Below are 26,602 nucleotides of genomic sequence, written 5' to 3' on the forward strand. Positions count from 1 at the left end.
ATCTCGGGCAAGCAGGTGTACACCAGACGAGGGTGTGGGCTGGGATCACCAGTGCTGAGAAAATGGCACTGACCTTGGTTTCAATCATTTGCACCCAAGTCAGTTCCCTCTGTAACTTCCCGGCCTCAGAGGGAAGTTTTTATTTAAAAGCTTAGAACTCTTTGGCTGGGTGTGGTGGTTCACACCTGTAATCCCAGCACTTTGGAAGGCCGAGGCAGGTGGATCACTTGAGGTCAGGAGTTCAAGACCAGCCTGGGCAATGTGGCAAAACCCTATCTCTACTAAAAATACAAAAATTAGCTGGGCGTGGTGGTACAAGCCTATAATCCCAGCTACTCGGGAGGCTGAAGCAGAATTGCTTGAACCTGGGAGGCGGAGGCTGCAGTGAGCCAAGATTGTACCACTGCACTCCAGCCTGGGTGACAGAGCGAGACTCTGTCTCTAAATAAATCAACAAAAGCATAGAACTTTTGAGTGTAGGGAGATTTAATCAATGACTCAGGCTAAATTCTCATTTTCAGAAACTGAGGCTAAAGCACTAAATGCGTAAACACACCCCCAGAATGACAGAACTAAGACGACAACTTGGGCTGGTAGTCTTTGTTACTTCTATTGTTCAAGGATGACTAAATTATTGTATGCATATATTCATACTGTCTTCTCAACTGGACTGTACATCTCTCCAGGGTAAGGCCCATAATTTGAATTCACACTTGGTCCTCCTAAGTTTTAAAAAGTTTACATAGTAGTTACCCAGTAAATGCTTATGTTGGTGAGGAGGAGGAGGGAGGAAAATATGAAGAAAGGCCTTCTGTCTCCCAAATCATACAGCCATTGGGACAAAGAATCTAACTTCCTAAGGGCTAGTAGTTTAGATTTGTGGCACACACCCTGCATTAGAACTGCTAAACTGCAGAATATCCTAGTGAATAAAAGGTTATATAAATCTTAATGCTTCCAGTAAGACATAAGCTTCTCAGGAAAAATAAGAAGTTAATAAACAATGAGCCAGAGTCACAAGTTTCTGTGATAGTATCACTTTCTTATTTGTATAGTTTGTTAATACGCTTTACCGAAAGTAACACTGCTTTTAAATATTCATTTTCTAAGTGGAAAAAATCTCTGTGTATCATATTAGTTTATATATGTCCTTAAATGCATTTAGAGTACACTTGCAAAAAAGATACCCAAATATGTACTTAGGTAATAACATGTGTTCCAAAATAGGACTAGATAAATAATCCTTATTTTTCCTTTTAACTGACTTGAAAAACTAAATATTGTATTAATAATTTTGTATTTATAGAAAAGTTACAAAGATATTACAGAGAATTCCCATATCTAACAGATTTATTTTTCTGTAAAATAAAATGTGATCTTAAAGCATGTATGAAGATTAATGAACATAAAGATTTTTGGAAATGACATACTGGATTCAAGATTAATATGGGGGAAAGAGCACAAACACTGCTCCTTTTCCCTTCCTGAATCTACATTTAATTGACAGCAAAGTAATAAAAGTACAAAAGCACAGCAACAAGAACAGGAGGAGACTGTCAGAGACAAGATCCATTCAAGTATCCAACAAAGAAAACTGAGTTCTCACTACATACTATATAGGCACTGGTTTGCAATGGTGAACAGTGAGGTGAGGTGTATTTGTTTTAGTGGAGTTTAGATACCCTTTGAGTCAATGAAGACAATAAGGTAAAAGAAAGTGTGAAGGGGGAAGTAGGGTGCTATTTTAGACTATGTGATCCAGGAAGTTCTCTTTGAAGAGGTACTATTTTTACTAAGGTCTGAATGTAAAGAAGAAACTGGCCATGTGGAGACCTAGAAGATGGAAGGCAGACAAGACAGTTCAGAGAAGGTCTCAGGACACAGTGCTGTCGTTGGGTAGGAAGCAGATTTTCCCCTACAATGCTGTCAAGATTTTGTTCTTGGGAATACCAGCTACAAAGTCTGTATTTGAACAGGAGGAGCTGATCCTCCTCCCTACTCTCTGTCATCACCCTGGGGCTGCCAGGTACATACAGCATAGGCCAAAAGCTGGAGGACTCTTCCCTGAAGACTGCGGCCTCAGAGGAAAGACCTGCACCTTCTGGCGTTTAGAGGTTACCCAGGCAATGGTGGCTCTCTGCTGATCACCCTAAAGTTCTCACTCTTTAAGTCCCATGATTTATACAAAGTTCTCAAGCAGTTTTAGTAACCTGATTTTTAAATACCAAGAGACACTCAAGGGTCACCAAACAGTTGAAGAACGCTTGCGACATGGAAGGGAGAGATCCAAACATGCAATGAAAAGAGTGACTATAAAGAAAACACAGGTAATTATTCTGGGAATACTGCAAAGTACAAACAAATCAGCAATGTTGTCATTGTCTTCATAGATATTAGGCTTTTCTTTCTATTAAAAAACACCAGATACTATGAAAAAGTAATAATCAGAGAACAAGAAGAGGTTTTTAGAAATGGATATGACAAAGGCAGAAAAACATGAGAAAAAAATAGTATAAAGGATTAATCCAAGAAATTCAACATCTGACGACACTGAGTTGAGGAAAGAGAGAAACAGAAAACACTGAGGAGGAAATCGAAGGACCACACAAGAGCATTTCCCACAGATACAGGATATGAAGTTCAGGTTGAGTGTGCCCCCCAAGTGGTCAGCATATCACTGTGAAATACAAGCATGAGAAATTCTATTTGTTTCCAGAAACAAAAGAAAACCCAGGTGATCTACCAATGACTAGGAACAAGACTGGCAGGGACTTCATTAGCAATACTGACGCTAGAAGGCAATGGAGGGGTGTCATCCAAGTTCTGAGAGAAAATTCTTTTGTACCTAGAATTGTAAACCCGGGCAAGCTAGCAAGTATGATACCGGCATTTTTCAGAAATACAAGAACTAGAAAATTTACCTCTAAGATACAGTTCCAAAGGAATTTACATGAGAACATACTGTAGCAAAATAAGAAATGAAATCCAGAAAGCAACAGATCTAACCCAGAGGAATAAAAAAGGGAAAAGGCAGGATGAAATGGTAGAATATGCCTGGAGACCAACCAATCCAAACTAGAAAACTTCAGGATGCAGTTACCCAGTAAAGGAGAAGTGTGTTTGATATCATCCTGGAGGATACAGAACAAGTTAAGGAAACCATAAAGACACAAAATAAAGAAAAGAAGAAAGGTAAAGCACATAAAAAAACTACTTGATGATAATGCAACCAAAGAGAATAAAGCAGAATAAGGTGTGAGTAATGGACAAGCACTGGTGAAAGGCCTGGCAGCTGAGCATTAAATCCACAACAATTCGTAACTTAAGTATGAACAACTGTGGGAACTATGGTTAGCAAACAAAAAAATGTAAACATTGACAAAGTGATGATGATGATATTACTAATGCTGCTTATAGATTGAGAGGTTGGTAGGGGAAGAAGTGTAAGAGCACTAATTTCCTCATTGTTTATAATAGGGAGGTAACTGATATTATTAAAAACAGAGAAGTGGATTAAAATGTCCTAAAGTGCTCTTTTTTTTTTTTTTCATAATGTCTTTCCTTTAATTTTAGGGGGCTTTTTTAGAAGTCACTATTTCTTTTGGTAGAAGAAACATTTGTCTGAAGTTAAAGGACTTCAAAATTGTACTGTTTTATGAATTAAATATAAAACTAAATAGAAAGCATAAATGATCCCATTTAATTACAAAGATTTTTGATATCTTTCTATGCAGAGAGAGGTATGTAGAATGATATACCCCTAGGGCTACTGATACTATTTCTAGGTAGTAGAATTTTGAGTTAGGCTTTGCTCTTACTTTTATTATTTATTTATTTATATTTTTTGGGACAGGGTCTCCCTGTTACCTAGGCTGGAGAACAGTGGTGTGATCATGATTCACTGCAACCTTTGCCTACCAGGCTCAAGCAATCCTCCCACCTCAGCCTCCCGAGTAGCTGGAACTACAGGCGCATGCCACCATGCCCGGCTAATTTTTAAAATTTTTTGTAGACACAAACTCTCACTATTTTGCCCAGGCTGGTCTCAAACTACTAGACTCAAGCGATCCACCTGCCTCAGCCTCCCAAAGTGCTTGGATTACAGGCATGAGCCATCACACCCAGCCTGCTCTTATTTCTATAATTTGCTATACTACTTAATTTAAAAATACATAGGAATGTGTGTCATTTAAAGAAACTTAACAATTCTTGGAATTTTAATCAGTTTACTCACCAATAGCTTTGGTATAATGCCTTGCTCCAAGAAGCAGTTCAGGGGCTCGGTACCAGAATGTAACAACCACTGGATCCAAATCTGCTAAAGGCTTCAAAGGTGAATTAAACAATCGGGCAAAGCCCATGTCGGCTGTAAAATAAAAAATAAAAAAAAAAAAATCATGCTAAGTAAATGGTTTTTACAAATCTAACCAATTAGTCTAATTTACCATCTTATTCAGTAAGATGAAAAATGTGCTGAATTCTAGGGGAAGAAACCAACAAAACATCTTATCCATTTTAGAAGTCTACATAAAGCAAGTTTGAGAGCTCCATTCTCTTCAAATTACTGTTACCCAGTTCTTCAGTGGGGTTATAGTCAAGCTCTGCTGCCTGAGGTCAAGGGTGACCTTGCTTCTGTGGGCAGATTTTTCTTTCCATGTGTCACCCCACCGTTAGGGACAGGGTTGCTGAGCTGCATTTCCATTCTTAGTACTGGTCACAAGCACCAGGAAATGGGATCAGTTAGAGTAAGGCCTTCCTTCCATTATTTGCATCAACAAGCCTGTTCACTAGTGTAATTAATCAGAAGTTGACTATGCAGTATTTTAACACCATTGTTTCCCCCATTACTTGGGTTGAATTTCACTAACTTAATTTTAAGGAATCACAGTATGTTTTTAAAAAAAAGCTAGGTAAGACTTTAAAAGTCATCTAATTAAATCACCTCCTTCTCTAGAAGAATATGGTTCAAGAAGTTAGGTGATTTGACAAAGGTCACAAACTCATACCTCACAGCTAGAACTGAGATTAAATACAGTTCGTCATGGCATTTAACACAGTTTAACATGTAGTGTAGTTATTCGGGCATGGCTGTTTATCCCGCTATACCATAATCTTTTAAAGGCAAAAATTGTGTCTCTTTCATATCTACCCCTAATAGTATCACATACAGTTGTCATTACACATAGCTTTTGCCTAATACATGTTAAATGATCATTATTCATACCACCTATTCAAAAATGTCAAAACTCACCCACCATTTGATAAGTTTAGTTCTGTTTTCCTAAAACACATTTTTTAATGAAGTAGGCCTTCCTTACTTTAATCAATTACGAAGGTAAAAAAAAAAAAAAAAAAACCCAAAAGTTGGCAAATAATTAAAACTATGAGTAAGATTACTAAATACTGATTTATAGAAGAACTAGTATTTCTTCTTAAATGTGAATGCTTTAAGATGTAGTGTTCCCCAAACCTGCCAACATCATATACATTACATAGAAGTATAATTCCAAACTAGATTGTTTTAGTGTATTACATAAATTTTCCCTAAATTATACAGTAAAGAACGCTTTTGTAATTACTGTTCGGCTGGCTCTTTTCTATTTTGCATGCTTTGAACTTACATTTGAATTTGATGCCACCAAAACGGACTGGAGAGACTCCTTTAAAAGCACATGTAAAGACTTAACAGGCATTTTTGAGGGCACTACGGTGAGTGCTGACAGGGTCTGCTTCTCAAGGAAAGCCAAACTTGGAGTACGTTAAGGCCATCAAATGTTTTCATAACTAAACATTTGCAAAGTTGTATCAAAAACAGAGTATTTTAAGAGTCTAATTAGAAGTGGAAAGTGGGATCTGGGGGGATTTATAAGGAAGAATATTAGAAGGGTTAAGAACACACATGTGTTTCTTTGTTGGTGAAGTGATACAAATTAGCTGTTACTTCCAATTTACATTAAATCTTGTGATCAGAAGTTACTATTAACTTTGTTACAATCCTGATATCTTTAAATTAATACAATTTAAACATTTCTTCTACACATACACAAAACAAACTAAATATATGTTGACAAACACAACTTGGAAATGACAATGGAAAAATAATCAGATTAAATAAATTTAGTTGTATCCTTACAGATTATCAGACCAGAAGTGGGTAAAATTTTGCTTTGATATTTAAGAAAATAGAGCTATCAGAATGCCCATTAATTTTTTTTTTCCCGTCAGGCAAAGGCCTACTACAAGACAGTCTTGTTAGAACTTAAGGTTCTGTACCTATCCAGCCTCATGGTTTTCCCTAGAGTTTGTGTTAGTAACTCCTAATCTAGACGAGGTCAACAGAGGCATATGTGCTCATCTAATCTGACTCAAGCGAACATGACTGACAGAATTAGTAGCATGCTGGATGTATGCCCTTGTGACTAAAGGTGAGGCTGGCCTCTAACAGAGATAGAAGCCCCTCACCTCTATAGGCTATTTTTAATGAAAGCAGAGGTTTCTGGGAAACTTGCACGGTTTCATAATTAGAATGTTTCAGTCTTTAGGAGTGTCTGACACCTTTCAAGAGTGTGAAACATTTTTCACTTTTATGCATATTCTTTAGAAATGGCTTCGATCATATGTAACTACATGAATATATGCATATTACAGCAAAAATTAGAAGTGATATAGCTGCCTGCAAAAGTTTTAAAAGAGTGCTACACTGTGACTTAGCAAAGATATAACATACCAATTTTTACTCTTCCTCGCTCAGGACCTTCACCCATAACTAAAATATTAGCAGGTTTCTGTGGAAACAAAATAGTGTTTTTTTTCAGTAGACAGTAGTGGTTTCTTTTAAATAGACAATATGCCAATATAACACAAATCCACCTTTTAAAAAATCTCATTTATTCAAAAATTAAAACCAAATACAGGAAGTCACCAAAGAAACTGTGCATGTATATATGCAAAGTGGTATGCAAATTTCATGAAGGCCCAGATATAGCGTGCTTTTCTCCACAGAAGGCTGAGGCTTTTCTTGGCCTTATTATCAGTCTGTTTTCACTACTGGCAAGCATCTCACAAAGTCATGTTGTGGTTCCTTCTCCCTCTTTCAAGTACATAAAATGTCTTGCTCTGACTTTAAAGGAAAAAGGAATCGAGAAAGATGATTTAATACCAAGTAGCAAATTAATTACAGGCAAGGAATCACCAGAAATCCTTTTTTGGAAATGACGAAGTATGCATCTACATTTAAATAAATGAATTACTGAGGAATTTAACAAAGTACTTTAGAAACAAGTTAGTAAAGTAATAGGAATTTTTCATGACAGGAACAGTTTTGAGGTTTTCATTTTTAAATGAAAAAGTAAGCTAAAATTTAAAGTAAGAGTTTACAAAGGTTTCAGTTTTTAAGTCTTTAAAATATATACTGATTGCCATCTACAGTCTTTTATGGTGGTATCTACTACACTAATGAATAAAGGCTGCCCTTTCTTCAGGAAAGGGAAGGAGGAGCGGAAGGAGTAAAGCGGGAACAAGGGGAGAGAAAGCAGAAAGGAAGAAAAAGGCAACTGGCTTACTCCTTACTCACTCTACTATTCTGCTAGTTACTTGATTTGACTTGAATTTTACCAGTCTGCTAAATAAAAGTGAAACTAGATTAGAACACCTCTTCAAATATTGACATAAATCACTTTAAAATCAAAGACTGTAATGAAGTCTCTGTTTATAGTGGTAACCATTGCACAGGCTTCTCTAACCATATAGTGTGATGGCCCCTAAGCTATTACTGCCAACGTTTAATGTATAGTATACTAGCCTATCCACCTACCAAAGATAGTTATTCCCAGCCAAATAAATAAATAAATAAAGTATTGCTGAAATGGCAGCACTGACATCTCAGAGGTTAAAAACTCCCGCGATTTTTAAAGTTGAGTCCACTAGGCACCAGAGAGGTTAAATGACTTGCCCTAAGCATAATCAGCAAGACTGGCTGGCAGCGGAGTCTGCCCTGTCTTTGAATAGTCTGGGGCTCCCTTCCTAATTTATCATCTTGAAAGTAATTTTATGTAGCAATTTTTGGAATTAATATGTACTGCTGTAATAATAATAATAATACTGATGTTTTATTCACAAAAAATCTCAGAACCTCTATCACTACCCGCCCCGCCTCCCAAACACACACACTTCTAACCACAACACTAACAGCAGTCCCTGGGAGCTACACACAGGTGCTACCCAGGACAAATAAAACTGTTTTCATGCACCACGGTAATCAATCAAGACTGGTTAAGTCTCTGTGGTCTCCTAGGGCCCAGCCTGCTTCAGAGAGAAACCAGATTTCTGAGATAGTGCAAACTGTTGAAGGCAGAGAAAGGCTTTCCAAATGGAATCAGGCAGCATTTCTATTTGGCTAAGGGGAAAAGGCTTGCTGCCAGTTCACAATGTAGACTCAGGAAGAAAGTTCCATGTTTATGCTAGAACTCTCCTCTCATGGTTCTTCAGAGCAGGACTCCCTAAACAGCTGTTGAATACACTCCCTACTCTTTAATCCCATTTTGAATCTCTTCCCTCCAATTCATCTTCACTTCTGCTGCCAGGGTCATTTTCATAAAAGACAAGTCTGATTATGTCACTCTCTTGCTTAGAACCTTCCACCTTCCACATGGAAAATTATTACAAGAAGACTAGGTAAAAACAGCAGAACACAAAATGATATACAGATTGTGATTAGAACTAGGTAAAAAAAAAAAAGTTCCTGTGAATAAGGACTAGAAGAATAAAAATGTAGAGCGATAGAGATATGAATGAACCTTTTCAAAAATGTCTTTGCTTTCACTATGGTTTATGATTATTATTAAAATATTATTTCGGTTGGGTGCAGTGGCTCATGCCTATAATGCCAGCACTTTGGGAGGATGAGGTGGCAGGGCTGCCAGAGTCCAGGAGCTCAAGGCCAGCCTGGGCAACACAGTATGACCCCACCTCAACAAAAAAATTTTTTTTAAAAATTAGCCAGGCGTGGTGACACATGCCTGTAGTTCCTGCTGAGGTGGGAGGATTGCTTGAGCCTGGGAGGCGGAGGCTGCAGTGAGCCGTGATCATGCCACTGCACTCCAGCCTGGGCAACAGAGTGAGACTCTATCTCAAAAAAACAAAAACAAAAAAAGGCCAGGCACGGGGGCTCACGCCTGTAATCTCAGCACTTCAAGCGGGTCACCTGAGATGAGGGGTTCCAGATCAGCCTGGACAACATGACGAAACCCCAAGTCTACTAAAAAATACAAAAATTAGCTGGGCGTGGTGGTGTGTGCCTGTAATCCCAGTTACTCGCGAGGCTGAGGCAGGAGAATCACTTGAACCTGGGAGGCGGAGGTTGCAGTGAGCTGAGACCAGGACATTGCACTCCAGCCTGTGTGACAGAGTGAGACTCCGTCTATAAAAAAAGAACACCTACTTCTACTTTAACTTTGATTGGTCCTCCCCCACCCCTGCACAAGGTCCAGTCCTTATGATGGGATGCTTCCCATCATCTGCAGCCCTGCCTTCCCTGCTTCCCACTGCTCCTACTGCGTGTTTGCATGTTTTTGCCATTATTTGAATAGACTGCAACCTTTCACAACTATGTCATCGCTATGCCATTTTTTGTCCCTAACCTTTCTTCTGCTCTAAAATTGGATTTTTCCCCTCTCCCTTAATGACAGAATACACAGACATTTTCTCAATTAAACAATTCAAACTATAAAGCTGTACACAGTTTAAAAAGTCCCTTTTACCACCTATGCCTCCTTTACTCTACCCCACATCCCACTACCTTCTCCAGAGGTACAAGCTGATTAGACTGCTGTGACTGACTTTTCTAACACTGGAGTATTCAATCCTAAAAGATTCTCTCCATATCTGGCAAAAGCACAGTGAATGCATGCACATGTCTCTCCTCTGTCCATCTGAGATGGAGTGGAAAAGATCTCACACACCATCTTTTTTTCTCCTTCCCTCTTTTTAAACACATTTTCTTACTCATTCAGCAGCTGGGACACAGTTCTGAAAAGCCCTGGGATGGGTGGTGTTGGCTTGGCACTCGACGACGGGGAAAATCCCTCTCTGGCTTTTCATTTCAGGTTTCTTTTATTCTAGACTTACTGGACTGGTCGAGTTCTAAATCTAAGTTTGACCACTGGTGGGGGGATAAAATAGTATCTTTGTCAAGGTCCAACCTAGTATTAGAGTTTGGTGTCCAAGCTCCAGTTAATAATTAAAAAATTACTTTGCTAGGTAACTCACTGCCTACTGCGCCATCGGAAGCAGATTCCACCTTACCAGCATCTCACTTTTATCCCAACACTCTCTCTTAAGTGAATTCTGATTCTGTTTGGGCACGGTATAGTCATAAACAAAAGCCAGTGGTCTTAAGTGTTGTTGTAAGAGCACTATTTAGAAACGATGGGTCCCTCCTCATGTTACTTTCCATTAGCACTGCATATGCCCCAGGGAATGACAGTATGATTTAGTAGACAAATCAAACTCTAAATTTCTTCTCTTCTGAATGTAATCTAATGGAAATCCCAAGAGAAAAACACAGGAAAGGCCCTGTCACGGGTTCTGTTTTGTTGTTTAATCAGTATTAAGACTTCGAAAGACTTGATGAATACTTTTTGTTTTAGTACTTAATGCCATGTTGAAACAATATTCTACTCGCCCAAAAAACTAATTTCTTGGTTCCTTTTCTTCCTTGTCTATCAGTAGCAGAATTTGGTAGCAAGTTTTTAAGCTCTAGCACCAAAACTTTACACGAAGTGATTAGAGGTAACTTTGGTAAATAATCTCTGATCTTTTATATGCTATCAAACATAATCACCTTAAAGAACATATAGAACTTTGCTGGTGATATTCTGATGAGGCATATACTCCATTAAACTGTACTTGTTGCCATGGAGATCAGAAATCCTACATGACTTAAATTATAATATCATGGCAACATCTTCAAGTACAGTAAAGCCATGCACAAAAACAATGATAGATCGTCCTCGATTGCCAGCTGAAAAATGATATAAATCAATGAGATACTATTGTTTGAAGCAATGGGTTCCCTTATCTAATTGTTGTTTTATTTATCCCAGGCTTTTCTTCTTGTTTTTGCTGCTGCACTCCCAAAAAACTCATTGATATTTCCTAAAGCAGATGTTCGTATTGCAGGGACAACCATTCTGGCAGAAGCTGTCTGTTCTCCAGCATCTGTCATGCTGGAGGAGAGTGCACCGATGATTTTGGCATACACCAAGGAGAGCAAATAGGTTTTGTTTTAGGAGCCAACTCTGATGGAAAAATAAAGAATTCAAAAAGCTCTATGTTGAACAAGACAAGGACTGGGTTGAGGAAGAAAATGCCAGCATTTATCAGAGTTATCTGACATAGGAAGTGGAGAATGGTGGCACATCTGCCAAGTTAACGGCAATAACTTTATTCTAGGGGTGAAATGAAGTCTTCAGATATTTACTAATGTATGAAGGCAAATTGGAGATTTTGAGTCAACAGGAAAAGTTGATTCTTGATGGATCTCTCCATTAAAAGACGACGACAATCCATAAGAAACTATTTTGTCAGTGCTTTTCTCTGTCATTTGTCCAGAATTAAACTTCCACAAATGTGTAAATAACACAGCCTGGTGGTAAACTTTCTAGTTACTCTGTGATGATTTCATATAATACACACTGAAGGGAGTGACTGACACATATCTTACATTTCAAAAGTCCTATGAGATTCAAAAGCAGGCAGCAAAGTCTTAAATAGACACATATTCAGTAAGTTTTAGAAACTGTTTTACTGAAATCTTCTAAGGAGTTAAGTGATAGAGATAAATCTGGAAATCCAGTGATGATATCTTTATAATACAGGTTTTCATCTTTTTTTCAGGGGTATGAATTTTTTACCTCTAATACTGAAGTTTACTCCAGTATTACTGCTGAACACCTTTAAGCTCAAGGAGAAATTACCCACTTCTAGTAAAGTTGTTTCTTGCCTTCCTCTGTTTAAATTTGAAAAAAAGCATAGAATTCTTAACCAATTCTGTCTCCTGATAAAAACAACATGAATGTTAAACACCTAACTTCATCCTCTACGGTAAACAGTTCAAATACTATACATTCATTCTTATGTTTATTGAATTAAGAGGCACTGAGGATCAACAGAGACACAAATCAACAGTTCCTGCCCTCTAAGAGGTCACAGTCTAGACTAAATGGGTGAGATAAATTCAGGAAAGGGAGAGCTTCACAGATGTGGCTGCCTGGCATCTGAGAAACACAGTGCCTCCAGGACTCACTGACATCTTGCATGCAAAAGTCACAGAGCTGGGGCTGCACCCTCTGTTGGGAGATGAAGGGAACACTCAGAATGTGCCACACACTGGCAGTACTCAAAAATCACAGGGATATCAACTAGTTTTGGACTTACCTAAGAAGTCCCGTTTCAGGGGGATGAAAGGGGTTCCTTGACTGTCATCTTCAATGCAAATCAAGGTCTTTTATAAAACAAGAACTTCACAAGAGTAATAGTGCTAATAAAAGATGGCATTTTCTTTTTATAACTCCCTCCTAGTTTCCTCCAATCCATTCTACTAACCCTATTTCATCTATTCCTATCAAGACCAAGTTAAACTAAAATGGTCTTTCATCAATGGTCCATCATCAAAAGTATTTAAAATAATAAACATTGTTCAGATTAGTTTTCAATTAGTATCCTTAAAATCCAACGTTTTTTCTTTTTCTTTCTTTTTTTTTTTTTCTGCAGATATTATGGGGTTTTGAGTTTTTAAATTACAAAATTCTTAAGCTGCCTACTTTAGGCAACTGAGGCATAGCACAGTAGTTTAAGTGCTAAGAGATCAATATGGGACAGAACCTTCTATTTTCACTGACACAAAGATCATTTACTTCTTGTAGCAGAGCCTAGCACAGGTAATATTACTTCCTTAACAATGCAACATGGATGTACAGTACACAAACTGCATGGCAATACAAATATACTTTTCAATTTCTGGGCACAGATACAACTTACTTCTAATAAAGAATGCGTACACATATTAATATATGTGTGTATTTTTTAATACATAGAAATGGATTTTTTCATATCTGATTCATTAATTGTATTTTTGCAAAGCTGTAAAATTTTATAACAGTTTAAACAAATTCTAATGAGTCAAGTAAGAAAAAAGAGATAACTAAGTTGAAGACTAGAAGGCTGAATAACATCAAGGAGACCAAATGCATCTTAAAGGAGAAGTATCAAGGCGCAGAGACGGTATCAAAAAACTTTTAGCTTTCAAAATAGTTCCTTTCTTTCATTATTATGAATTTAACTTGATTTATTTAAAAAGTGAACATAGCTTACATTCAAATCTGAAAATCACTCTAACTCCAATTATTATTCTAAACAATGCTAATTTATAGATTTGGTAATATACCAAAACTAACTGTGCTTTGTGTACTATCTTCCCAAGTATTACTTCCTTGACAAATCTAGATGTTTGTGTATTACTTTTACTAACTATACGGTATTCTTCTATTAACAGACACTTGGTTATGCCACTCCCACCCCCTACTTTTGGCAGTAACCCTCATGATGTTCCCATTGCCAGTGTAAAATTACACTCCCCGCCCATCCCCCAAAGCCCCGATACATGCACCGTATCGTTTCCTTGGGGTAAAATCTCAAAAGTAGAATTATCAGATCAAATCTTGCTAACAGATTTACTGTTCTAAACCTGGACTTTTAAAAACTTTTAAAGGTAATAATATCTCCTATAAATCATATTTTATCCGTTTACAGACATCTTCATTCCGTTCTACAGCCATAGATGCTCCACTGTGTGCATATTTTATATCATAGTTTACTCAGTGTCGTACGCTTGCATGCTTAGGTGGTTTCCAGTATCTTGTAATTAAGAAACAATGCTGCAATGAGCTAACTTTGTGCACGTATGTTTACACTATTGTGGTATATTTTTAGTACAAATTCCTAAAAGCAGAATTCACTGTGTGGAAAGATACATGCATAGGTCGATTTGTTATGTATCATCAAATTTACTTCTCCAGGTGTTGAATCATTTTGCATTTCCATTGCAATATATAAGGGTGTCTATATCTTAAGAGTGATAGGCTATCTTTTGGTGAGCCTGGACAGTGAGCAGGCAGTGAAGCTGGGCACCATCCTCTCTCCATCAACTCCAAAACATAGTACACTTTGGGTTTTCAAGAGATTTTTGTGTTTTGTTTTTTAGCTTCAAAGGTAATACATGCTCAATGGATAAAATTCATAAAATGGAGAAAAGCACAATGAAAACAAAATCACCTATGATCTCTGAACTAACAATGATCACTTTAAACATTCTGGAGTAATCTTTTTGTCTTTTTTTCCTCCTTATAAAATTTAAAAGATATCAAACTAAATATACTGTTTGCATCCTTCTCATTTAGTATTATATCATTAAAATTTTAATCTGGAAATTACTCTTCTGATAGAATCTTTACAAAATTACCTTTCTGACATGGATTTACCATAATTTGTACAGCTCGTTTCCTATTAAACATTAAGGAAGTTGTTCCTAGATCCTTAAATAAAAAAAAAATGCCTTGAAAACATTTCTGCATGCGTCTATCAAAAATTCCTAATATTGCTGGGTAAAGATTATAAACATTTTTAAGGTTTTTGGATATGTATGAACAGATTTTGTAAATTCAACATTATCATTTACAGAAATAACACCATCAAGTATAATAAAATCAATCTGTAAAACCAAAAGCAATGTACATCTCATATCTATATAATTTTATTAGCTTGATATATAATGTAACATATTTTAATTTGCATACCTTTCATTGGTAATCATATGTTATGACTTACTATGTAGTTCTGTTTTATTGACAAGACTTTTGTTATTAAGCTAACATACTCATCTTGATTCTCTATATTCTAGATAGTAAAGGTATATTAAATTATTTTTGCCATTTTCCTAATATACTGCTTTTTTCTTGCTACTAAATCTTATATTTACATTTCATATTCTATAAGAGTGTGTTTACGAGAGCTTTTATATTCAGCCTATTTATCACATCTTTAGTGATATATGTCAATTCTTAAATAGGAATTTACCACCTGCTGTAGCTGGACCAAATATGCTAAGTTTCTTATATGCATTTAATATACTATGATCCATATGGGCTAGACAATAGTTTAATGTACAAGTAATAACAAAAATTTAATTAAAGCAAGAAAATTCTTCTCTCTACTTCTGATGATAATGAGCAAGGCCCTTCTTTATTGTGAAATAGCTTCTAGATTCTTATAAGTTCTCATAATAGCATGAATCTATTCACGAATTTTTTTTTGAGACAGAGTCTCACTCTGTCTCCCAGGCTGGAGTGCAGTGGCGTGATCTCCGCTCGCTGCAAGCTCCGCCTCCCGGGTTCACGCTATTTTCCTGCCTCAGCCTCCAGAGTAGCTGGGACTACAGGCACTCACCACCACACACAGCTAATTTTTTGTATTTTTTTTTTTTTTCAGTAGAGACGGGGTTTCACCGTTTTAGCCAGGGTGGTCTCGATCTCCTGACCTCGTGATCCGCCCACCTCGGCCTCCGAAAGTGCTGGGATGACAGGCGTGAGCCACCCCACCAGATCTATTCATGAAATTTTTTTTAACACTTCTGATACTTAAAAAAACACACACAATCTTTTTTCTCCTCTAGAACATAACACATGCTTTTGTAGGAAAGTTAATTTTCAAATACAATTAAGAAAATACAATTAGCTACTCAAATTTAACTACTTTTTTTGATAAATTCTTTTGTTAATATATTTACACTGTAATTTATTTTCACTATTTTATAGTCTGCTTTTGTCTGTAACACTGAAACATTAAACTTACCAAAAAAAATTTTTAATGACTACATAAGAGTTCACCTTTCCTATGTGTCATAATTCATCCAATGAAACTATTCTCTAGTTGTTAGACATGTAAATATTTTATAATTTGTAATTAGTACCATTAGTTCTGTGATGGCCATTGCACCATTCTTTGTAATATCTTTTTTTTTTTCACAGCTTGCATATTTATTGAACAAATACTACTAAAATACCTAAAATACATTGGGTACTTGTCATGAGTGCATCAGTAAAGATCACATTGTTACAAAAGCCTGCATTTTCAGCAGTACACAACTGCAACTCTACATAAATGCCACAGATGCAGAATACTGTTTTCTTGCTCTATTTACACAGCTGATATACCTATTCTAACGAAGGAGGGGGCGGAGGAATGCACAAGAAACTCAGGCCAATGGGGGAGCAAGAAGAAAACGAAGAAGTGCAGTGCATGCGTCATCGGTGTTTAACAGTCAGAAGCGAAACAACAGAACAAGGCCAGCCCTGTCAAAAGAAGAGCTAAAAGACAGTTATATAAAAATTAAGGTGGGCTTTCAGACTGGCTAACACAACAACATTTCATGAGTAGACAGTATTTTATTTTTGTTTATCCATTTCGTTGGGAGCAAGGACAAAAATGTAAATCTACACCTTGCTTATCAAAATTGCCAAAAAAAGAGTGCTCTGCCTTTTACAAAAGCATTATGATTTTGTAAAGACCTTATTTTCCAATTTAATATTTGGAAAAGGTGTCATTTTCATACTCCTACTCAGATGCCAGTGTTTTGGGTTTTTTCAGGGGGAATTTATTTAAAAAGGTTTTGCTCTTTTTTTCCACAAATATCCTTTCAAATAGAAAGAACCCAAAGAGACACCTCAAAGTGCCTGTAAAATTATTGCTTTTCTTTCTCTAAGTCAGGCAGGCGAGGCTATGGAAAGGAAGAGATTTGGCAAGTAAATTACAGTTTTGTGATTGCTCCTGCTACCGTGACTGCATGTCCGTGAGTGCCAGCCAACAAGAAAATCGTCTCTCACACTCCGGTAGCATTCGCTCAACCGACAACACTGAGGAAGAAAGCCACACTGAAGACACAAGGAAAACAAGTCAATCCAGTCTAGAGAACAACATTCAGGGAAACAGAGTACCAAGACCTTCTTAGAACACGGAAATAAAAAATAACTCCATCAGGGCTACCTCGCCAAGGAGCATGTTCAAAGTCCAAAATAGCACCATCCATCAGTGTCTCAGGTCCTGTGGCAGCATCTGAGTCACTTACCACAAGGAAACAATGAGTTTCAAACTACTTCTATACATCAAAAGAGTACATGGATAAAATAAAGAGCTACACAAACAACTGATGAACATAAACTACTAGGTTTGTTACATCTAAATGAAAAAAAAAAGGGGGGGACTCTCAGCCTCTGCAAGAAGTAGTCAGGAGCTGTGTGAGTGACAAGGCAGGAGTGGACCGGTTGTGTGAGCACGGTGGGAGTTTGAGCTGTGGAAGACACTGTTGTAGCGAACCAGGCCTGAAGGTCCACCTGTCAGGGCTGTAAATGTGGATTCACAGTGTGAAATTCTGAGCGTTTTCACCTGAGTCAGAATGATTAAAAACTGGTTTGATGATACCTATTTGTCCACGGTAAATTCTCTAAAACCAGGCTCAGAGTCCCATAGTTTCTTCCTATACTTGATGATTTACACAGAAAAAAATCCCATATATGATACCATGACCTCATCAATACCCATACACCGTATGTAATACAAATGGAGGTGTTACGATTAAACAAAGGGGAGGTAACTGATTCTTGGGGAGCGGAGTTCACTGCTGCCCAGTGGAGTCAGGGAGGCAGCGTTTGTCTCATCGTTCTTCTTGCGGTTCAATTCCTTTGGGACAGGAAGCCTTCCCTCCATGTTCTTGTTTGGAAATGGTTCTTGACTGACCCAGACAAAGAGTTCTGGGTAATAAACCATTTTGAGAATCTTAGTCTTGGGCTTCTATTCTCCCTCTCTTCAGTCCAGGGAGACCAACAGACAAAAGCCCTGCTCCCCGTTCACTCTGTCTCCTCTCTACACTCGGCAGGAATCGGCGGTTCGGGGCCCCATCGGCGAGCAGCCAAGAGGCGCGCACGCCCCGACACCCTGCACCTGCACCCCAGGCGCCCTGCTCGCCGTGCTGCCCCCACTGCGCCGCTCTTTGTAATATCTTTAAGAAAGTTTGTTAAAAGATTGTTATATCAAAAGGAATGAATTTTTTTTTTTTAATTCTTGGTAATTATTGCTTTCTAGAAAGGCTGTAATTATGTCCCAGCAGTTCCTGTTCCTTCATTCATCCAACACAGCAAAGGCCAATTATGTATCAGGTACCATTCTTGGCATGTCATAGCGGGTAACAAAACAGAAGAATCTATCACATAAGGAAGACAGACATTAGAAAATGCAAACAAATACATGTTAAAAAAAAAAACCTACCAATTATGATTAGTACAATGAAAGAAAAAGAGAATTAGAATAATGCGGGCACTAGTGTGTACAGGATGGTGAGGGAAGGTCTCTCTGAGGTGACGTTTAAGGATTGAAGGATGAGAAGGACTAGCCAGAGGAAAGGGTTACTTACGTATGTGGTACCTAAGCAGGTGTGGACAGAACAACTTTTCAAACAGAAGTTAAAACAAGAAGGCTCTGAAGTGGTAGATACCTGGTTTTATTCTTGAATAAACCTGGGTTTATTCAAGAAGGAATTTGTGGGTATGGAATAATTCACAGGGGAACACTGGTAGGAAATGTGGTTGCAAAGATAGGTGGGGGCCAGACAGTGCAGGGTCTAGTTGCAGAAAAAATGCTCCTTTCATCTTTAAAAGGAAATTTCATTGAAGAGTTTTAAAGAAGAGAGTTAATGGTTTGACAACAACAACATGAATGTTAGTTATGTGCCAAGTCCTCTACACAGATTAATTTTACAGATGAGATGACTAAGGCCAGAAAGCCCTCAGCTGACCTGAGAGTTCATATCAGCAGTTCATACTGGCTCATCAGTAGCAGAGCTAGGGTTGAAATACAGGGAGTATGGGTCCAGAATCCACCCTCTTAACTACTGCATTATACTGTCAGTGCACTGTCAACAACTGAGCACTACCACTTAATAGGAGAAATGGCATCTCCTACATTTCAATGTGTAACTTTACTAATAAAATTTAACTTTTAAAAAATACATGTTTATACACACAAACTGTACATGTATATTAAATTAACTACATCATTTGTGGTCTGACTTGTGGTTAGTCTTGGTGTTTTTCTAAATGGCTTTTATGATCTATTATTATTTCTTTTTCCAATATGTTCAAAAAGTTTTTCTGTTTTAATGTGCCTTTCAAACAACTGGTTTAAAGCAATATGTTTCTGCCTATTTGTACAATTCCACATTATTCTAATATTGGGGTGTTTCAATTTGCAATGAATGTATACATTTCACTCAAGAGTCTCTACTTTCAAACTGTATTAAATAGCATATTTTTCAACTTATGCTAACAATAAAATTTTTAGTTTTCTATTATTGTGTTCTGAGATTAATGTAGACTTGTGCTTTTGTCAATACTTACCATGCGTATCTTTATTTCCAGCACACACTGAACTTTCCTAGACACACACATTTTTGAGTGGTTATTTGAAAAATATACTCTCTTATATATCCCTAAATGCCACGTAACCTATTAAATTACACTGCTGTAATCTATAATTTTTGCTCATTCTTTATTTAAAAAATTTTGTCATAACTGATAGAAAATGTCAAGGTATGGCCGGGCACAGTAGCTGTAGCTCACGCCTGTATCCCAGCCCTTTGGGAGGCAGAGGCGGGTGGATCGCTTGAGGTCCGGAGTTTGAGACCAGCCTGACCAAAGTGGTGAAACCCCATCTCTACTAAAAATAAAAAAAAATTAGCTGGGCATGGTGGTGCGAGCCTATAATGCCAGCTGCTCAGGAGGTTAACGCAGGAGAATCACTTGAACTTCTGCCTCAGAAGGTGGAGGCTGCAGTGAGCCGAGATTGTGCCACTGCACTCCAGGATGGGCAACAGGGAGAGACTCTGTCTCCAAAAAAAAAAAAAAAAGTCAAGGTACACTTATTTCTATTTCTTTTCGTACAATTGGCAAACTGAAGAGACCATTAGTTCTCTGCTGTATTTTCACTACTTTAATCCTTCTGCTATAATAAAATATGTTTCAGTCTTTTGAAATAAACTATATCTGATACCATGATGATAACTTCTATATTCCAACAGACACAGGAGACTTCAGACTGGTAGTTCACCAACTTTCTTCTCCCCCTAAATATTGAGGAATATGATGGATTTCTTCAGAAGATGAGGAAATACAGTTAGGTGATTAAGAATAAAGCTGAAAAAATCAGGAATGCCACTAGCTATTAGTTATGTAACCTTAGCCTCCATTTCTTCATCTATAAAAATATGGATAAAAATAATGACAATCTAATGTTGTCAGACAGACTAAAAGTGACTTACATGAAAGGCTTTAACAAGATGCTTGATATATAAAAGTCCTAAATACATTATAATGATAATTAAGATGGCAGCTCACACTATAATCTGTTAACAATGATTCACTACTGCAGTGATTCTTAAGTAAAAACTTCTGGGGCTGGGGGTTCAGGGGATGGGACTTATGCACGATTGGATAAGGCCCGCAAGATGAACGTGCTATACCACCCATGAGATGCCCCTGATTGTCTATGATCAGTTTCTAGCTTCTAGTCTATGCCTTAAAAACTATCAGCAACATTTCTTTAAAAATTAAACAAAAATAAACATTTCTTATAAAAAATCAAAAGATAGAAAAGCATACAGAAAGTGAAATTTACCTGAAATCCTCCCTCACAAAGTTAGATCATTATAAACATTTTGTTGGACACCGTTTCAGATTTCTCTAAATCTATATTTTTTACATGTAATATAAACATCTTATCGAGGCTCTTTTGATTCCTGTTTTTGTTTACTCAACAGTGAATAAATCTCTTGGCCTCTCTCTCTCTGTATACATATAGAAATTGGTTTAGCAGTTGGATAGCACTATTGCATTTGTCCTGTTTTACTTACTCAATCTCGTATCATGACTGTTTATTTCTGAGCCAGAACTGTTTCAGAACACTGTTAAATAACAGTGGTGCTAGAACATCAGAAGTATATAAAAGCTGCTGGTTTGGGATATAAAATGAAACAGGGGATATATACTTTTGATGCTTGGAAGTTTCCTTTTCTTATTTAAGAATTTCAACCAGAAATGAACACTGATGTTCACCAAATATTGAATTTTGTGTTATATTTATGACTACTAAGATAATCATAAGGTTATCTACTGTGCACTATTAATAAGATGAATTTTGTTAAGAGGTTTCCAAATATGGAATCATCCACACATTCTTAAAATGCACTTCACTGACTTAGACCTTAAGTTCACCTGGAATTTATTTGCTAATATTTTATTTAAGACATATGCATAAATATTTACAGATGATAATGGTTTAGGGTTGTAGGCATTTTCTTTATCAGGTTCTATGTCAGTGTTATGCTTTCTTCCTATAAAGTTATTAAGGAAATGTTCCTTCTTTTACACAAGTCTAGAACAATTTACATTATGTAGGATTATTTGTGTGAGGGTTTGAAGCAACAGTGAAACTATCTGCATTTTGTACATTTCTTAGAGGTAGTCCTGTGACAAATGTCTTTCTTCCGTAGTTACTGATATATTTATTGACCTTTTCTGGGGCCAGTTGTGGTAATTTGTACTTTATTTTAAAATGCTCACTTAATCCAGAGTTCCACAGAACATCTAAATAGCATAATAAATTACTAAAATTGAAATGATAGTCAAAAGTCGTCCAACCGACCAAGTACGGTGGCTCACACCTGTAATCCCAGCACTTTGGGAGCTGAGCCGGGCGGATCACAAGGTCAGGAGATTGAGACCATCCTGGCTAACATGGTGAAATCCCATCTCTACTAAAAATACAAAAAAAAAAAAAAAAAAAAAAATTAGCCAAGTGTGGTGGCAGGCGCCTGTAGTCCCAGCTACTCAGGAGGCTGAGGTAGGAGAATGGCGGGAACCCAGGAGCCACTGCTTGCAGTGAGTGGAGATCACGCCACTGTACTCCAGCAGCCTGGGTGACAGAGCGAGACTCTGTCTCAAAAAAAAAAACCCCCAAAAACAAAAATCAATCATCCAACCTCAGTTCAGTGCACCAGAATAAGAGTTTTACAGATGGACTTCTACTATTTTTTTTTTTTTTGAAACAGGGTCTCACTCTGTCACCCAGGCTGGAGTGCGGTGGTGTGATCTTGCCTCACCACAACTTTAGCCTCCCGGGATCAACGATCCTCCCACGTCAGCCTCCTGAGTAGCTGAGACCACAGGCGTGCATCACCACGCCTGGCTAATTTCTGCATTTTTTTTTTTTTTTTTTTTTTTTGTAGAGATGGCATTTCACCATGTTGCCCAGGCTGGTCTTGAACTCCAGGGCTCAAGCAATCCTCCCACCTCGGCCTCCCAAAGTGCTGGGATTACAGGCATGAGCTGCTGAGCCTGGCTGACTTTTACTAACTTTCAAGGAACAAATAATTCCTATATTATACAAACTATTCCAGAGACTAGAAGTGTCTTCTGAGGCTACTATAACCATGAAAACAAAACAGGATAAAAGTAATATATAAAAAGATGATTACCGACCAAACTTATTTGTGAAAAAAGACAAAACAAAGTATTAGCAAGGGGAATCTACTACCAGTAAATGAAAAAAAAAAAAAAAAAAAAAATCCTGACAGTAGTGTTGGTCCCACTGCAAGGAGGGTTCAACATTAAAAACAAAAGAAAACCATATGAATGTAATTTACCACATTAATGGATTAAAGGAAATAACCACATGATCATCCCAGAGGATGCAGAAAAAGCATTATCTATTATGGATTTAGAAACAAACAACTTAACCAGGCATAGAAGGGAGCATCTTTAACCTTATATTTAACTAAAACTCCAGAGCAAATATCATATCTAATAGTGAAACTTAAGAATTCTCCTTCAAGACAGAAATAAGTCACTTCTATTATATTTGCCAATGTATTAGTGAGTAAGTCCTAACCATTACTATATAACAAGAAGAAAATGGATTTCATGGATTCCAATTTATACTTTTCTTTTTAAATCTTAGAATTTCTGAAAGCAAGATATGTCTCATAACCTCTGTGGTGTGACAATGAACTGGCAGCATGTTTTCTTTCTTAGTGGTACATAAAATAATGGTGTAGCTTTCACTGCAGAAAAAAGACATCATACTGTATGATGTGTTTAAGAAAGATTTTGAATGTATCAGTCTCCCAGGTGGGAAGCTATTGAGGAATTTTAAATAGGGGAATGACATGATGTGATTTAGTTTTTAGAGAGATTATTTTGTTTGCAGTTATTAGATCAAACAAACACAAGACAACAAGAGAGGAAGATCACTGGGGAGTTTCTGCAGTAATCCAAGCGGCCTGAATTAGAGTAGTGGTGAAACGGTGGGAAGTGAGGCCATGAGGCAATTACTGGAGTCTGAGAAATCTGACTGTGTAAAATGTGGGGTCTAGTTAGGGGTAGGGTAAATAGATGTTAATGAAATGGACAAGATGAATCTCTACAACTAGCAATCCCGATGCCCATCTGGGCAATCCAAATCCATTTTCTGGCAGCAGAATATTCTGAAATCTCCTTGTTAGATGGCAAATGATTTACTGGATTGATCCAGAGACACTGCGCTAGAAGTCCAGAATCGCTGCCAAATCTGCCCTTCCTTTCATGGATTCCTGTCCTTGAAAATAAGCACTACAGTTGACTCTTCTTTGAGAAAAGATACCAGGCAGATGATAAGCACCAATTGCCAATTGTGCTTTATTCAAATTTGAGTTACAATAAGGTCTCACGATAGCTGGATCTGAGATGTTTTGAAGGGAAGAACTGACAAAAAAAGTCCACTTATTCATTCACTAAGTTATTTGTGGGCATCCAATCACTGTGTGACATTCTAGATAGTGATGATAAAGGAGTAAACAAAATGGATAAAGCTCTTAATCCTCATGTACTTACTTAATATTCACAGAGCGACTTGAAAAGTGAAATGTACTTAATGAACATTTACTATGTGCCAGTCTTCATATCAATCTCTACCCAAAGGAAAAAACAAATAGATCTGGCCTCATTTTATTACTGAGAAAAGTGACAGAGAGGTTAATGCTTCCCATGGTAACATAATTAAGCGGTAGAACCAAGATTCAAACAAACCTCAGGTCCACTATAATAGGGGCTTAATTTTTTCTCTTTGGCCCATGATGATTAAAAAAAACATCATTCAAGGATATATAACCCAAGATTTTCTATCGTTCCCTACCATGCGCAACCCTTTCCTATTTTTCTTCTGAATTTCTCATTTTGTTGTTCTTTATTTCATTCTTTTATTTTTGGATTTCCCTTAGCCCCTCTTCAGCATCAAGGTTCAGACATTTGTTTTTGTTTTTTGTTTGTTTTTCAGACCACATTTGATTTTACCATCTAGTGTTAACCAGAAGGGGGAAAAAAAGCAGAAGACCAATCAAGGAAGAGAGGGCCTAAAGGACGAGTATTAGAAATTCCAAATTTCTGACTCTATATTCTAAGGATTACAGCTGTGTACCAGTAAGTTTACTCTAGTAAGACAGAAAGTTGGCCATGATGGAAGTGTTCAACCAGTGTCACGAGGGTTGTCTGCCCCAGATATTACCAAGAATTACTACAGCAGCTAAGAGACTGGAATTGTCTGTTGCTGCTAAGATGCCTTCCAACTTTAAGGCCTATTAGTCTGTGAAATTAGGGAAAACAAAAAATGAGCTTTATTTCAAATGGTTCAAGATGTTTACATAAACAGATGTTTAAACTAATGAGCTTTTTAAAAATTAGCAATCTATCTTCCCACCTTCTATATTTTTGTTAAATAGGCATCTTAAACTACCCTGACCTGAATTACAAGCCTGTCTGTGATTTGAAAAGACTGGAAGTTAGAATAGAAATTGATTTTAGAAATTCACCCATCTATTTGAGAACAGAGAGGAATCTTCAGAATACATACCTACGTAGAGTATTATACTTTTAGTAAGATAAAAATCTGGAGGCAAGTTATATATAAATTAACTAATAAAAAATAGACATAGGTCATATAACAAAGTGATCACTATTAAAAGGGAAGGTAAAATCCAGTTGTACTGGGGGAGTAGGAGACTTTAATAAACGAACATTTCTTTCAACAGTTAATTCAGTAACGGTCACTGATTTTACATCTATTTGTATTGAGGAAACTTCTCATTTTATTAAATCTTAAAAAAAATTCCTGTATGTTGATTCGAACAACATTTATAAAAATGTACACAAGATCTTGAACTTCTGGGTTGAGCTGATTTTGAAATATGGTTTGCTGCTTGTGCTTGTTTCTGCAGGAAGACTTACTTTTGTTCTCTTATTTGACCATTTCTCATTTGCTTGTATTCAGTAAAGAGATATGGTCATCAAACTGAGAAAGATTTAATGAAAGCTTTATGTGGACAAGGGCACCAATGACTTAAAATAGGTTTAGATATAACAGCTTTAGCTAAGAGAAAATCTTAGCTAATATATTCCATCTTTAAAGATTCAGGTACTTTTGCAAATCTTCAGAAGTCTGGAAAATAACTCTAAAACCTGACTCTATTACTAGAAAGTTAGACTGCGATATTAATTTTTATGGGTTTTTTCACAGTATTAATTCAGAGTATTCTGAAACTCTCTTTGGAAAAACCATCTCCTGGTATTCTGATATGAATATATTTGTTTTGCTAATGTGAAAGTCTAAAGGTCAAAAGAGAAAAACTGAGGGGTCACCATTAGTATCATATTAAATCAAGTAAGAGCTTATGTAAGATGCAGGCGGAGATATGAAACATTCTTGTCTCCATGTCAGTCCTGGTTTTGGGAAACATGCTGCTGTGGATGACAATATATTTTGCTTATAAAAATGGGAGAAGTTATGTCAAATATATAATGATGTATCACATCAACTGTGTTATGAATGGAGAAAAACTCAGATAACCCTCCACTTCAAGTCAATTTCCAGGGTCACAGAAAAACATCTTAAAGAAACCCTATTTAAAACAAAATCTTGATAATTTAGAATAACCATTCTCGATTGGTGAGATGTTTGACTAAGTAATATGCAACCAAATGACATAATATTTTTATCAACTTGTAACCTACCCATATAAACATATATGCTATTTGCAATTCTGACGTTTAATAAAATGAAGTGGGCCACTTTTTTATTTATAAATAATAAAACAGTACAGTACACTGTGCATGCTCAGTATCAAAATTAAGCAAATGTGGCATATTACCCAAAAGCCAAATGGGTTGTTTATAATCAGTTTACAGAAGGAAAATTGCCCAGTTGGTCATTTAAGTAAGAATACTTTAGAATAAGCACAATAGTCATCATGTTAACTAAAATTTATACAAATCTCATTTAAATGTGCCTTAATCAGTTGTTACCAAACCCATGTTTTATCTGCAAGCCTACATTTTATGGTTGCAATCTTAGGTATTTTATTAGCTACCCAATTAAGTAAGTTACAATTAGAATAAATCCTTGGAGTTCCCAA

General features: G+C 36.9%; 1 protein-coding gene and 1 pseudogene across 6 annotated transcripts in view; both read right to left on the minus strand.

The window, feature by feature from the left end:
• CDK8 (cyclin dependent kinase 8) overlaps positions 1 to 26,602 on the minus strand; it is a 147,242-nt gene that overhangs the window by 16,423 nt on the left and 104,217 nt on the right. For 5 of the 6 annotated variants that reach the window (XM_023190295.3, XM_023190294.3, XM_023190299.1 and 2 more), the window contains exons 5-6: positions 6,728 to 6,785; positions 4,235 to 4,366 (exon numbers count right to left, since the gene is read on the minus strand). In XM_023190295.3, the coding sequence (XP_023046063.1) occupies positions 4,235 to 4,366; positions 6,728 to 6,785 (190 nt within the window). The remainder of the gene's footprint in view (positions 1 to 4,234; positions 4,367 to 6,727; positions 6,786 to 26,602) is intronic. The other variant, XM_023190300.2, reaches the window with a different exon arrangement.
• Positions 17,686 to 17,877, minus strand: LOC111525001 (annotated as a pseudogene).

Source organism: Piliocolobus tephrosceles, chromosome X (assembly GCF_002776525.5).
Source record: "Piliocolobus tephrosceles isolate RC106 chromosome X, ASM277652v3, whole genome shotgun sequence".
NCBI lineage: Eukaryota > Metazoa > Chordata > Mammalia > Primates > Cercopithecidae > Piliocolobus > Piliocolobus tephrosceles.